A 16,349-nucleotide genomic window follows, 5' to 3' on the forward strand; every position below is an offset into this window, starting at 1 on the left:
AATTTTCATTTGTTTTAATTTCTACACACCTGCAGCCATCCTTCCTCAATATGAATTTATGCCACCTCATTTGCACATAGTCTGAGCAAGATGAAGAATTCTATCAGCAATGAGCTTATTTAATCTATTCAACTCTGCAATTAGATCTTGCAGGTGCCTAGTCTCAAGGTGCTGCAATTTGCAAAACTGAAGCCTTTCCTGATAAGAGCACCATTTGCAACTTTCATCAATCTTATTAGTATTAATATTAGTAGAGGCATATGATGCAAGAAAGCACCCTCATACAGCATCAGCCAAAAAAAAAAAAAATTCCCATTTCACCGATCCATTTGTTCCAAACGTTTCTCTAGTTCTTCCTTGAATTTATTTAAGCTATCAACTTCCACGACAGATGGAAGTCTGTTCCAGCAATCAACCACACACTGGGTAAAGGCAAATTTCCATACATCTATTCTACAACCACCTTTCTCAATTTGAGTTTATGCCCACTCAGGTGTGTAATCTCAGCAGGTGGAAGAATCCCATCAGCAGTGAGCTTTCTCAAACCATTCAAGGCCTCACCTCAATCAGATCACCTCGCCAGTGGATAATCTCCAGATGCTGAAATTTGCAGAACTTAAACCTTTCTTGGTAAGAGCAACCCTTTGTTCTCCTCACCAATCTCATTGCCCTTCTCTGTACTCGTTCTAGCAGCTCTACATCCTTCCCAAAATGAGGCTTCAGAGCTGTATGCAGTATTGTAAGCTATCAACTTCCACAACGACAGATGAAAGTCTGTTCCAGCAATCAACCATACACTGGCTAAAGGCAAATTTCCACACATCTATTCTACAACAACCTTTCTCAATTTGAGTTTATGCCCAATCAGGTGTGTAATCTCAGCAGACGGAAGAATTCCATCAGCAGTGAGCTTTCTCAAACCATTCAAGGCCTTATATACCTCAATCAGATCACCTCGCCAGTGCTTAATCTCCAGATGCTACAATTTGCAGAACTTAAGCCTTTTTTTTGGTAAGAGAAATCCTTTGTTCTCCTCACCAATCTCAATGCCCTTCTCTGTACTCATTCTAGCAGCTCTACACCCTTCCTAAAATGAGACCTCCGGAGCTGTATGCAGTACTCAAGGTGTGGCCTCCCACACCTTGAGTACTTGAGTATACAAAAGGATAATCACCTCCTTATCCCTGCTAGCAAAATTCCTGTATATCATTGACAAGACTCCATGAGCTGTTCTTGCAGCCTGCCTGCTCTGCTCAGAAAACTTCATAACTGACTGCACAATTACCCTCAGGTCTTTTTCATTTTCTACCACCCTGAGTGTAGTACCCCACAGTTGGTACATTTCTCTGGGGTTACTGCAATCCATATGCAGTACTTTGCATTTGTCAATGTTAATCTTCAGTTGCCACTTCTCAACCCATCTGCCAAACTTTTCTAGATCCTGTTGCACTCGCATACTGTCGTTACTATCATTAACAACCCTGCCAACCTTTGCATCATCTGAAAATTTGGACATTAAGCCTAATATACTTTCAGCGATATCATTGATAAATATATAAAACAACAATGGGCCTAACACTGAAACCCTGGGGGACTATATTTATAACATTAGTCCATGAAGAGTAGTGTCCATTGATTACCACTCTGTCTTCTCCCACTCAGCCATCCCTTTATCCATAGCAGCAACTTGCCCTTAATGCCATACTGCTCCAATTTGTACAGCAGTCTCTTATGTGCACATTAAGACATTAAATCTTAATGTGTGCATAATGTCTTATGTGCACTTATTAGACATTAAGCCAGATATACCTTCATCAATATCATTGACAAATAATGAAAACAACAATGGATCCAGCACTGAACCCTGATGAATTGCAATAATAACATTAGTTCACAAAGAGCAATGCCCATTGATAACCATTCTCTTGTCTCCTTCCACTTAACTATAGCAGTAACTTGCCTTTAATGATACATTACTGCAGTTTGTACAGCAGTCTTTTATGTGCAATAGTGCCAAAAGCCTTCCTGAAATCCAAGTATATGATGTCAAAATGACTTTTTGTGTCCAGTTGCTTGATCACTGCATCATAGTAACCTATCAGATTGGTGAGACAAGACTGCCCTTTGTCAAATCCATGCTGTGACTGCAGTACAATTGCATGCCTATCCAAATGGTCTTGCATTAATTCTTTAACCAGTGATTTCATTATTTTCTCTGGAAAAGAAGTTAAGCTGACAGGTTTGTAATTACTCATATCACCTTTATGAATTGGGGATATATTCACACATCTCCAGCCATATGTACCTCCCTTGAATCCAAAGGTGCTCTCATAATTATGGATATGAGTTTGCTTACCTCCTTTGCTGACTCCCTTAATATAACTGGATAGATTCCATCTGCCCCAGGTGCCATTTTTATGTCCATCTTCAACAATTTCTCCTCCACTTTCCTTTCAGTTATCACAAATGACTTTGTGATAACTGAAAGGAAAGTGGAGGAGAAATTTTTGAAGATGGACATAAAAAATTAGCTCCTCATCAGAATTTGATAAACTTCTGGCATCATCTTATTCAATTTGTCCACAACCTGAGCAGGGTCATCAACATTTAACCCACAGCCATGAAGTGGCCCGATGTGATTCAACCATTTCCTTCTACTGTTAATAAAAGAATAGAAGTCTTTGCTGTTTTTCTTTGCATTCTTTGCCAGAGACTTCTCATAATCTACCTTAGCTTGCCTAACCTCCTCTGTGACTTAATTACAAACTAATCTGTATCTACCGTATGCTTCTGTATCACCTGATAATTTATAAGCATCCCATGCACTTTTCTTCTCAGCCATGTGTCTCAATAGTTCATCTGACATCCATTTAGGTCTACACCTTGAACAGTATTTCTTAGTTGGTATGAAAAACCTAATAGCTTCTTGGTTACTTCCCTGAATTCTTCCTATTTAGAATTTGCTGTTGGTAACATCATCAGTTGTTCCTACTGTTAAAAAATGCCTTGAAAAATCACTCTGCATCCTATATGCAGAAGTGAGCCCTCCCTCATAGAATGGACAGGTAGGGCGGGGCGGATGGGCAGGTTGTTACCGGCAGATTATGAAGAAAAAATACTGAGAATTACATAAATTTGTAATAAAAGCACGAAAATGAACTTCTTTTGAACTTGGCCAAATAGCAAATATGGACAAGGTCCCACTACCTATCGATGCAGCATCCAACAAAACTGTGAACATCAAAGGGTCTAAAATGGTGTCAATAAACAGTAGTTTTGGCCTGCTGTGCTGATGGCACAAAACTGCCACCATTTTTAATTTTTAAAAGAAAAACTCCACCTAAGGAAAAAATTCCAGAAGGTGTATTTGTTCATGTTCATCCAAAAGGATGGATGAATGAATCTGGAATGAATTTATGGCCCCAAAAAATATGGGCAAGGCATCCTGTCTCTTAAGGAAACCATCTCTTCTCATTTGGGACCAGTTCAGAGCTCATAGAACTGAAGTCATTAAAAAAGAGAGTGAGGGAATTAAATATACAGGTGGTTGTCATTCCTGGTGGACTGACAAGCCAATTGCAGCCTTTGGATGTATCCATAAACAAGCAATTTAAGCAGCAAAATATGAGAGAACAGTGGAACAAATGAATGGGAGAACCCAATCATGACCTCACACCCACAGGAAGAATGAAGAGGCCCACCATTGCACAGGTGTATGAATGGGTTAAGGAATCCTGGAGAATTATAAGTGGTAAAATAATTATAAAGCCTTTCAAGAAGATTGGAATTAGTATTCTAGTGCCTTCAGTGCCCTTGACGGCACTGAAGTCACTGCGTTATTTGAAGACAGTGATACCAACATCAGCGAGAATGAGTTTTTCGGATTTGAAGGTGATGATTTTTCGGTTTTCAAAATGACTGAACTTTCTCTTTGCAAAACACTAATGCTTTTTACCATTCTCTCACTGTCTTTTTGTTCATTTTCAATTCTAGTGTTAGTTTGCTTCATACAAAATATTTTCTAATGCAGCTAAGATTCTTTTATTTCTCTTTTAGATTGCTGTATTCTTAAATTAATAATAATAATTAAATAATGTATTATTATACAGAATTAGCATTTTTCTTGCTGTTCTGATCACATGTTTAGGATGAGCTTTTTTCTATTATACACATTAGATAAATATTAAATGCCTAAATACACTAAAACTTTTTTTTCTTAATTTTCCTTTCTAAAATGGGGGTGCATCCTATATGCCCATGCATCTTATATGCCATCAAATACGGTATGTCTTTAATTAAATTCCACATTAGTACACTGTGATCACTGCCACCCAGTGGGTGTTTTAAATGAAGGTTCTTAATGCATGAAGAATCACTGATAACCAGATCAAGATTGTTGCTTCCTCTAGTTGCCTCTCTAATGTGCTGCTATAGAAAACAGTCATCCAAGAAATCTACAAAAGCCTTGCTAGTGTGTGCGTGAACAACCCACAAATTCCAGTCGACATCTGGAAAGTTAAAATCCCCCATTATTAGACATTATGATTTGCAGGGAGAGTCCATTTAATTGTATAGCTGTTTGGTATACTCATCATAGTCATTAGGCCTATAACACAATACTATTCTTGATTTTGGTTTCTCTGTGTTTATTCACACCAAATTGACTCAACATCATTGCATTCGTCACCCAAGTAAACTGGATGCAATGCCTTAGATTTAATATTCTTAACTAAGAGTATAACCCTGCCACCTCTCCTGTCCTGTCTGTTCTTCCTGTATACACTGTGCTCCTCATATTCTAATTCCGCATCACTTACGTCTGAATGACACCACGTCTCTGCTATTCATACGTTGTCTGCATTTGATGACTTAAACATTACCTCAAATTAACTTACAATGCTCTTAGTTAATTAGTGTACATGCAAGTATACATGCACATGTTCTTACTCTTAGTTACCCTAACACAACCCATGTATTCATTTGTTCCATGATGACCCACAGTAGGTCCTGAAATCCCAGACATCTTGCTTTCCAGGCTACTACATGTACCAACAGTAGCAATGCAAGAAACACTTTCACCTCTGCCTGCAGCTCTTGTTAAACTATCAGTCCTTGTATCCATCCAAGCTAGCAGTTTTCTGACCCAATTATATGCCCCTTCATACACCCCTTGTATTCAAGTATATCTCATCCCTGTAAAAATAGTCTCTCCTGTTAACAAGCACAGACCACGCTGAGAAAAATTATATCCCATGAGCCTTACACATTCTCTCCTGGGCTGAATTGATTGACAAGGCTCTCAACATATACTCCCACCTATCGTGTCTGGGCAGAATTGCAGACACTTTCAAATTCAATCCTAACTTGCAACTTTTTGCCAACATTGCCCTAAGTACTTGTTAAGCAAGTCCTCAGATCTCTTACTCTTAATATTAGTGCCTATGTGTACAACAGTATAAACTTTTGTGCCCTTAAAGGATGATATTTGCTCTACAATATCGTCTACTTTTTCTCCTGGCAGACATACCCTCATCCTATTCCACCTATCCTTCTTGCACAACATTTTTCCAGTTTCCCTGACAATAGAGCCACAGACAATAATTAGCTCCTGTGGGACCAGCATATTCTGTCTTGGAGATTGCCACTGTATTGTTTGATACACAAGAATGAACTCAGGTGATGACTTGGGCAGCTGAGAACTAGATGGGCCCCCATTTTAATTCCTTCAAGGACATCTACCCTACTCTTCAAACTCTCATAAATATCCATCAGAATGCTGAGTAGGTACCTAATTTGTTCACACTCTCTGCACCCTGCACACACAAAGACTGTTTAAATGCAATTTAATTAACAATGAAAATGAATATGATTAATAAATTTAATTGATTAATTGACAATATTACACTAAGCCAATTAATTCCTAAATGCAGCAATACATATTATAAGCTATCTAGTTTTACATTATACCTTAGTATAACCTACCTCAAATTTGCATTTGTCAATATTGAACTTCAATTGCCACTTCTCACAGCCCTTCTGCCTAATTTGTCTAGATCTTGTTGCAGCATACCCTGATTACAGTGATTAACTACCCTGCCAAACTTCATATCATGTACAAACTTAAACATTAAGGCTGATATGCTTTCATCAATATCATTAATAAATAAGAGTATAAATCAACTATAACTTTTGATATATAAAAATTCCAACACTATTTGATTTTATGAGATTTCTGTGATTATGTGGGATTATATGATGCAACACATAATCACAACAATTCAAAGATTTGCAACTGTGAATGTCCCTGTCAAAGACCACAATGATTAAACTTATCAATGCTAACTTGAAGTGATAATGAAAACAAAGTTTATATATAAAATTGAAAACAGTGTAAAAACACGACTCACCCATAATTCTGGTATTTTCCACAATAAAGGGAACTTTCCTTCACACTCTAAGAGAAGTGTTGTGTTATGCAAAATATCAATATAAGTTTTTCTTTCACTAAGAACTGGTGGATGGAAGTAATTTATTTCAGATCCTGAAATTAAAGCAAAGAAATACAATATATATGTATATACAAATGTTTATAATATACGAGGGATGATCATTTAATTTGCAGACTGGTACACGATTTTATGCTTACTGCACAAACTTTTCATAAAACTTCTGCTAGAGGCACTCTCCCTGATCGCTACTGAGCAGACTGAGTTTTTCAGCCGCATGCCACTGGCGATCATTTTGAAGCAAGTATCATGTCGGACACACAGACTGAACAGCAATATCTGATTCGTTATTGTGTCAGATGGGGCTTAAATGCATCAAAGCGATTAAAGAGATGAATAAAGTGTATGGTAATGAGTGTCTTAGTAGGAGAGCCATATTGTGGTGTGACCAAACTTGCCAATGTGAAGTGGTTTCTCCATCAAGACAATGCCAGGCCCCATTCACTGCAACAGGTTCTACCACATCCCCCTTATTCAATGAACTTAGCCCCGGAGTGATTTCTCCCTGTTTCCATGTCTGAAGAAAGCTCTGAAAGGCAAACGTTTCACATCCGACACAATGATGCTCGCAGAGCCACAATGGAAGCACTTCATAGTCTTTTGAAAAATGACTTGCAAGAAGCATTTAATGCATAGGTATGATGGTGGCGAAAGTGTGTAAAGTTCAAGGGAGAGTATTTCGAGGAGAAATCCACAGATGACTCAGATAATGAAAATTAAGATATGATCTTGCACCAGTCCATGAATTAAATGATCACTCCCTCGTATATATACATACATACACTCAGGGCCGGCCTTAGGCCGATTGGACCCAATTGGGCCCCATGCACTTGTAGCCCTGTGTGCAGCAGGAAAATTAAAATTGGATGAAAAAAGGAAAAGAGTATAGATGAAAAAAGGAAAAGAGTATAGATGAAAAAAAAAAAGAGATAAATGAAGAGAAAAAGCAGAAGGGAAATGTTTTTTTTAAAGTTTAGTTAAAGAATTGATTTTAAAAAGTATTTAAATCACATGGGGATCCTGTGAATCCCGAAACAATGACTTTTTTTAGATATGTTTAGAAAATATGATTGGCATTTTATCAATGAGTACAAAGGATGCAGAGAAAAATAGTTTTTATTTTTTATTATTATTTATTATTATTATTTTTTTTTCAATTCATAACATGTGAAAAGCGAAGTCTGTATAATTTATAAAGGAGTGGAAATTTTGGCTATTATCTAGGGCTAACTATCTCAAGGTCAGATTTTACACATCCTTTGAAATATCAAAAGTTAATTTTCATACATGTATACCCTACCTTATATATGAGCCAGACATAAGGTGGAGTTTACATGTATGAAAATTAATTACTTTCGTCTGGCACCTGCTGTATGGCCGAGCAACCCCCGCTCGCCCCGCCGGACGCAGTATACCCTACCTTATATATGAGCCAGACATAAGGTGGAGTTTACATGTATGAAAATTAATTACTTTCGTCTGGCACCCGCTGTATGGCCGAGCAACCCCCGCTCGCCCCGCCGGACGCAGTACACATCGCTATAAAGTTGTTTGGTAATATTGGTGTGTTTTTATTTGAATAATTGTGCTCCTTATGTAGGTAAGTAAAATTTACCGTATTTGTTGGTGTATATGTCTATACAGCCAACAGGCTGTATAGACATATACACCAACCTTTGTTACTGGACATGAATAATACATTTTATAATGCGTTTACATTATATCTGTTCTGTGTTCGTTTGTGGTGGGAAAATCTGTCACAAACTTACTTGAAGGAGTAACTTGGGAAATGAGAGTGGGAAACGAAACAAAAAATTCAGCCAATCACATAGATTTTCATTGGCTTTAATGACAGAGAAAGAAAGTTCCACAGATTGTCAAGCATCATGTACTATTCTGTGATTCTACATTTTTAAGTTTCTTAGAACACGAAAAAATTTTCTTGTTACCACCATTTTTTTCTAACTTGTGATAGAAAGGCTGAAGATGTAAGTAAATTTGTTATTCCAGTTTTTATTCACAAATTGTGGATTCGTAATTTGTGAATGTGGACCATTCACAAATTATGAATGACCCATGATGTCGGGCGATCGTCAAACTTTGTTCAGTTTTGATACTAATATATATTACTCATTGCTGTAGATTTATGTATTTATTTACTATTCTTTGCATTTTGTTACAAATTGACAGAATGATTTGTAATTTTATTACAAATCATTCTGTCAATTACTCTGGTGTCAGTAAATTTTTTTATTGAAAATTTGTCGAAGGATCATTTACAGATCAGAGAAAGGAAAAATATGAATTTCAAAAAGTTATTTTTCTTGTCCACACATTTTTTTTTTTTTTTGCGCTCAGTGAACAATGAATGTGCACCTCTGAATAGAGAAGTATGCATTGATTTGCTTTGTGTGCAATGCAATGTTCACTTTGTAGTAGTGATTCTGTACTGCGTGATTTTATCATTCCATGTAAGTGAATTTATTATTCCCGTTTTCATAAGTTTACATGATGGAACATTCACAAAATTATGAATGTTCATGACGTTGGTGATCATCAAACGTTGTATAGTTTGTAATCATAATATATGTTACTCATTGCTGTAGATTTATTTTCTTATTACTTTTACTATTTCTGCATGGTAGCACAGTGGTATCATCACCGTCCTCCTCACACCGGGTGGAAAAGGCCCGGGTTCGAATCCCATCGATGATGTGAAGAACTTTAATGGGCTTTTTTTCACTCTGTGGTTGAGTTAGTCGGTCTCAGGAGTAGATATTTTCCTCACACCGGGTGAAAAAGGCCAGGGTTCGAATCCCATCAATTTCCTGTTAATGGACTTTTTTTCACTCCGTAGCTGAGTGAAAGGTCTCAGGAGTAGATAGCAAGGGTTTTTCCCCACAGAAATTGGGGTTTTTCATCCAGCAAAACAGGCACATCAACCTGAGAACACACGTAATTTACAGACACAAATGCGGGTTTATGCAATCAATTACAGGTAACTCTAACGTAATCATAATAATAATAAAAAAATTATTTTTACTATTCTTCTTTGCATTTTGTTCCAATTTGACACAACGATTCATAATTTTATTATTCTGATGTCAGTATTTTTTTTATTGAAAATTTGCTGCTGGATCATTTATAGATCAGAGAAAGATATTATAATATGAATTTGCATTAATCACTCAGAACGCTTCAACTTCCTTTCTTTGAAACTTTCGTGATCAATGGCTCAAAGATGCTAAATATAAGAACTGACTCTGCAAATTAGATGGTGATTATTTAAAATGTTTTTGTAAATATTGTAAATGCATGCTGGCAGCCAAATTAAGTGATATTGAAATTACATAAATCTTTTTGGTTTCTTGGGTAAATTTCTACGAAATCCAAAGGACGAATTAAGAAAACCCACTGCAGATTTAGAAATCTGCACTTTCAGATGCTAAAATCATTGAGGGCAATGAATTGGTCAAGTCTGTGAAGGTGGCAAATATTGATGGCCATATACTAGTGGAGGAAACGGAAGCACTGAAACCAATTCTTCCAGAATCGTGCTTTGAAAATCCTTTAAATATTTTAAAATTTCTTGCAACTAATGAAAGAGCCACTTTTATTTTTAATGATTACAGTGACTGCAACATCAGGGGAAAGAAGCTTTTCCTGTTAAAGTTAATAAAAACATATTTGAGATTAATGATGCTTCAAGAGAAACTCACAGCTTCTTGCAATTTTATCCAATGAAAGAGAAGAAGCAAGGAATTTATTTGAGAAAGTTTTGAAAGATTTTGCCAATAAAAGGGCAAGAAAAGTATCCTTCTGATTAGTTTTGTTTATATTATCAAAATTCCTGGTCAACTGCTAATAAATTGTAATATAAAAATAATAAAGAAGTATTAATAGTTTTAGTTTTTCATTTTTTCGTTATTTCAAAATATTGAGGAGATAATATTGAATTTTTCAAGGGGCCCCGCCATCATTCTCCAATCAGGCCCTGCATTTGCTAAGACCGGCACTGCATATACTGTCCAGTCAAAATATTATGACCACCTTCCTAATAGTGGGTAATGATTCTATAAGTTTTCTGAATGTTGTAGAATATACGCTGTACCACATAACTAGGATTGTGTCATGTAGATCTGCAAGGGTCCATGGTGAGGGATCCAAACTGAATCTGTCAATCCACACACTCCAAGAGACGGTATGTAAGATTCATATCCAGCAAATTCGACTCCCAAGGTAGCATCTGAAAGTTACTATCATGTTAGGCAAACCACTCGAACAACACTGCAATATGGCAGGGTGCATCAGAAAAGGCAACTTAAAAAAAGTATCTGGCAATGTATATTTCGTGTGTGTGTGTGTGTTATCCTGCTGGAACACACCTGTACATCTAGGAAGACTGTCCTCTGAAGGAGTGTACCTGATTGGCCACAATGGATAGGTAGTTTTTAGTATGCAGAGTGTGATCTAGAGATATGAGGGCTCCAAGAGATTCCGAGTAAAATATCCCCATACCAAAACAATGCCACCACCTGCCTGTTTCTGTTGAACCAAGAGATCGGACCGATTTCTCTCCCCGGTTTTTCTTCATACCCTCCACTCCACCTACCATCCACACAGCATAGCACAGTAGGAAACATGATGCATCAGAAAAGGCAACTTAAAAAAAGTATCTGGCAATGTATATTTCGTGTGTGTGTGTGTGTGTGTGTGTGTGTGTTAGAAACATAAGTCAAGCTTTCTAATGAGAGGCAAATAAATATAAAATTTTTAAATAACTGCATTCAAACGAAGTGCATGCAAATCTTTAAAAAATTCTAGCTTGGCTTAACTTAATTTCAGTAAACTACTTAAAAAAAACTTTGCTCCATGCCATATATTCACATTTTGCCACCACCCAAATTTTTCAGAAAATCTCTCTAGTGTTAGCATCAATATTGGCCATACAATGCAACTCCCCCCCCCAAAAAAAAAAAACTCTGTCCCCTTCTCTTTTTCCATAGGTACAGTCAAATCTCTTATATCTGAAATAATCAAAATCAAATAACAGAAAATTTTGTATAATGGTTGCTTTACAGACATAAATGATTATTGGCCACTTTTTTATATATATCAGAAGGTAAAACAATATAATAAAAATATGTAATGAAAAATAGTTGAAAGAGAAATAAATAAAGTTGCTAAAAAATATAACATTTATAGTTTGCAAAAAAAAGTTAAACAGATCTGTTTTACCAAAGTGAGGGTAAGATGAACTCATCATACCACAGGGCATGAATAACAGTGATTTTCCTATTTGAAAGATCTGAGCTTAAGAAAATGTAATTTTCTTTCAGTTAAGATGATTTAGCAATTGGAATTTCAAATATACAAGGTCTGAACATAACAAATGTTACAATTTTTCCAAGTAGCTTGTGTTGCAAAATACAAATTCCTTTTATAAGGAATAAATGCCTTATAAAAATATAATCTGTCATAATAAATAGTTAAAAAAAAAAAAAAAAAGATATACTTAGCAATGAGTACAGATGCAACCCAAATCAAAATGAATCACTTTATGCTGTTGGCACCTATATGGGGATAATTTCTGGATTGACATTGCAGGACTACAATTTTTTTTTAGCTTTTTCACATTAAACCCATTCAGTTCACCTAGTTGCAACTCATAATGCCTTTCAAGAGATGTTTTCCTATGTTTGTCTATTAAAAGTTTTCGAAATCTATAGATCACAACAAGCACACATGGTTCAATTTTTCATCAAGCTTCATCAAGTTAAAAAAAAAATTTCTGACTGTCAGTCAACTTTGCCCAATAACATTGTCTAACATTTTCAACCTAAGTGGTAGGTTGAAAATGTTAGACAATGTTATTGGGGTTAAAAATGTTGTTAGACAACAACATTTTTAACCCACAGTGGTACTGTTTAGCCTGATATGCCCTACAGAAATACATTATTTTACTGCTAATACCCACATACGCAAGATTACTATTATTAGTAGTAGTAGTAGTAGTAATAGTGACATATCAACCTCCCCCATTACCTGTCCATACCCACAATAATTTGTCTAGTTCTTCCTTGAATTTATTCAACCTGCCCACTTTCACAACAACAGATGGAAGTTTGTTCCAACAATCAACCACCTGCTGGATGAAGGCAAACCTCCACACATCTATCCTTCTCCAATTTGAATTTATGCCAATTTATGTGTGTGTGGTCTGAGCAAGAGAAAGAATGCCATCAGCACTGAGCTTGCATTCAAAGCCTTAAACATTAAATAAGATCACATCAGAGGTGCCTAGTCTCCAGATGCTGCAATTTGCAGAATTGAAGCCTGACTTGCTAAGCCTACCCTTTCGTTCTCTTCACAAATCTCATTGCCCTGGTCTGTACTTCATAACAGGAGGGACTGATTCTACAGGGATGGGATACACTTAAATAGAAAGGGTGCAAGAATATTTGCTGATGCTATCGAGGCAGTGTTAGGTGGATCGGAAAACTGCTAGCTTGGGGGGGGGATACAAGGACTAATAGATTAACAGTAGCCACTGGCAGACGTGAAAGTGATTCTTGCACTGCTTCTATTGGAATGAGCAGAAGCCTGGAAAACAAGATGCAGAATATTTCAGAGACTGCTGGGAGTCATTGCGGTACAAGTAAACACTTGGGTTGTGTTAGGGTATCTAAGAAAAAGAACAGGTGCATGTATACTTGCGTGTACACCAATGCTAGGAGTTTGGTAAATAAATTTGATGAATTTGAGGTATTGCTCAAAGCATCAAAGGCAGATATTGTTGGGATATCAGAGACGTGGTGTCACACAGATATAAGGAATGCAGAACTGGAATTTGGGGAGTACAACGTCTACAGAAAGGATAGACAGGATAGGAAGTGGGGAGGGGTTATGCTATTAGTTAAGAAACACATAAAATCTAAGGAAGTGAAGCCAGTCGACATCGCTGGACAGTGCAGTGTCGAGTCAGTTTGGTGTGACATAAGCATTGGGAGATCAAAATTGAGAGTAGGAGAGTGCTATAGGCCTAATGACTCTAATGAGTATAATAGGAAACTGTACAGGGAAATAGTGGGCCACTAAATCAGAGAGTCTTATAATGGGGGATTTTAATTTCCCAGATATTGACTGGAATTTGTGGATTGGTCACTCACACAATAGCAAGGCTTTTGTGTATTTATTGGATGATTGTTTTCTACATCAGCATGTTAGGGAGGCAACTAGAGGGAGTGATACTCTTGATTTGATTATCAGTGGTGATTCTTCATGCATTAAGAATCTGCAGATAAAGGAACCACTAAGTGGCAGTGATCACAGTGTGCTGAATTGGGATTTACTCAAAGAGGTAACTACCATCAGGGGTAAAGAGAAGGGTTATTGCTTTCGTAAAGATGACTACGATGGTCTGAGACAGTATTTAAATTATATACAGTGGGCAACTGATGATTTTACCAACAGCAAATTCAAAATGGGAAGCATTCAAAGAACTTATCTTGGAAGCTACTAGGCTTTATGTACCAACTAAGAAATATTGTTCAAGGTTTAGGCCTAAATGGATGTCAGATGAACTAATGAGACATATGGCAGAGAAGAAAAATGCATAGGATACATATAAATTAATGGGTGACATGGAAGCCTATGATAGATATAAGTTGATCTGTAACCAAGTTACAAAGGAGGTTAGGCAGGCCAAGGCAGATTACGAGAAATCTTTGGCAAGGGATGCAAAGAAAAAACAGCAAAGAGTTCGTTACTTATGTAAACTCTAGAAGGAAGGGGATGAATCAGATTGGTCCACTTGATATTGATGGTTTAACTGTTGATGATCCTGCTCAGGTAGCTAACAAACTAATTGAATATTTTGCATTGACATTCACACATGAGGAGTTATTCAGCGAGGGAAATGTTAGAGGTGTAGTCAACTCTGGCAGTAAGCTAGATAATCTTGTAATAACTGAGAGTAAAGTGGAGGAGAAATTGCTGAAGATAAACACAAGAAAGGCATCTGGGGTGGATGGGACCTATCCAGTTATATTAAAGGAAGCAGCAAAGGAAGTAAGCAAACCCTAGCCATAATTATGAGAGCTTCCTTGGACTCAGGGGAGGTACCCACAGACTGGAGATGTGCAAATGTGACCCCAATTCACAAAGGAGGATCAAAGGCTGACACAAGTAATTATAGACCTGTGAGTTTAACATCTGTTCCAGGAAAATTAATGGAGGCACTGGTTAAAGAAGCACTACAGGATCATCTAGACAAGACTTCAGTTATAGCTCGGACACAGCATGGTTTTGTTAAGGGAAAGTCTTGCCTGACCAATTTGATTGGATATTATGATGCAGTCACAAAAGAACAGGATGCAGGGAATAACTCTGATATTATATACTTGGATCTAAGAAAGGCTTTTGATACTGTTGCACAGGAAGACTGCTGCACATATCAGAGCAGTGTGGCATTGTAGGCAAATTGCTGCTATGGATAAAGGGATGATTGAGAGGGAGAAGACAGAGAGTGGTAATCAATGGACACTGCTCATCGTGGACTAATGTTATTAGTGGAGTTCCTCAGGGTTCAGTATTGGGTCCATTATTGTTTTCTGTATTTATAAATAATATTGATGATGGTATATCAAGCTTAATGTCCAAGTTTGCAGACGATACAAAAGTTGGCAGGGTTGTTAAGGACACTACTAATGCTATGCTGCTGCAACAGGATCTGGAAAGGTTGAGCAGATGGGCTGAGAGGTGGCAAATGAAGTTTAACATTGACAAATGTAAAGTACTACATATGGGAAACAGCAACCCCAGAGCAACGTATAAATTCTGTGGTACTACACTGACAGGGGTAGAGAATGAAAAGGACCTGGGGATAATTGTGCAGGCAGATATGAAATTCTCTGAGCAGTGCAGATGGGCTGCATGAGTAGCTCATGGTGTCTTATCAATGATATACAGGAATTTTTCTAGAAGGGATAAGGAGGTGATTATTCCCTTGTATAAGGGAATAATACAAGACTTCCCTTGTATAATGGCCTGACCATTGCCTTATACAAGGCAATGGTCAGGCCACACCTTGAGTACTGCATACAGGTCTGGAGGCCCCATTTCAAGAAGGATGTAGAGCTACTGGAACGAGTACAGAGAAGGTCAACAAGGTTAGTGAATGGAACAAAGGGTTGCTCTTACGAAGAAAGGCTTAAATTTTGCAAATTACAGTGTCTGGAGACTAGGCACCGGCGAGGTGATCTGATAGAGGTGTATAAAGCCTTGAATGGTTTGAGCATGCTCAATGCTGATGACATTCTGCCTTTTGCTCAGAATAATCACCTGAGAGGGCATACATTCAAATTGAGGAAAGACAGATGTAGGATAGACGTGCGGAAATTTGCCTTTAGCCAGCAGGTTGTTTGTTGGTGGAACAGACTTTCATCCCTTGTTGTGGAAGTTGAGAGCCTAAATAAATTTAAGGCTCAGCTGGACAGGTATTTCAAACGAACAGAGGGTGAAGTGGAAGTTGTTTTTTTTTTTTTTTTTTCTGGCTGATGCTGCATAAGCTTGCTTTCTTGCATCATATGCCTCTACTAATGCTAATGCTCTTCTCTGCATCCATTCCAGCAGATCTACATCCTTCCTAAAATGAGACCTCTAGACATCTATGCAGTATTTAATTGCAGCCTAACTATTGCCTCATCAGTAGCTTATAGACCTAGTAGTCTATAAGTCTAAGTCTACAAGTCTGGTAGTTTAAGTCTATAAGTAGCTCATAGACCTAATAATAGACCTTATAGTCAAGCTCCGTGGTTTATTTTGAATTTAGATAGCACGATT

The 16,349-nt window shown here is 37.2% G+C and overlaps 1 protein-coding gene across 1 annotated transcript in view; it reads right to left on the bottom strand.

The window, feature by feature from the left end:
- Positions 1–16,349, bottom strand: part of LOC150078070 (vascular endothelial growth factor receptor 1-like) — a 341,587-nt gene that overhangs the window by 248,178 nt on the left and 77,060 nt on the right. The window contains exon 2 of the mRNA XM_090385266.1: positions 6,408–6,541. Within this exon, the coding sequence (XP_090241392.1) occupies positions 6,408–6,541 (134 nt within the window). The remainder of the gene's footprint in view (positions 1–6,407; positions 6,542–16,349) is intronic.

The sequence above is a fragment of the Mastigoproctus giganteus genome, chromosome 11 (assembly GCF_048544385.1).
Source record: "Mastigoproctus giganteus isolate SK-2022 chromosome 11, ASM4854438v1, whole genome shotgun sequence".
NCBI lineage: Eukaryota > Metazoa > Arthropoda > Arachnida > Uropygi > Thelyphonidae > Mastigoproctus > Mastigoproctus giganteus.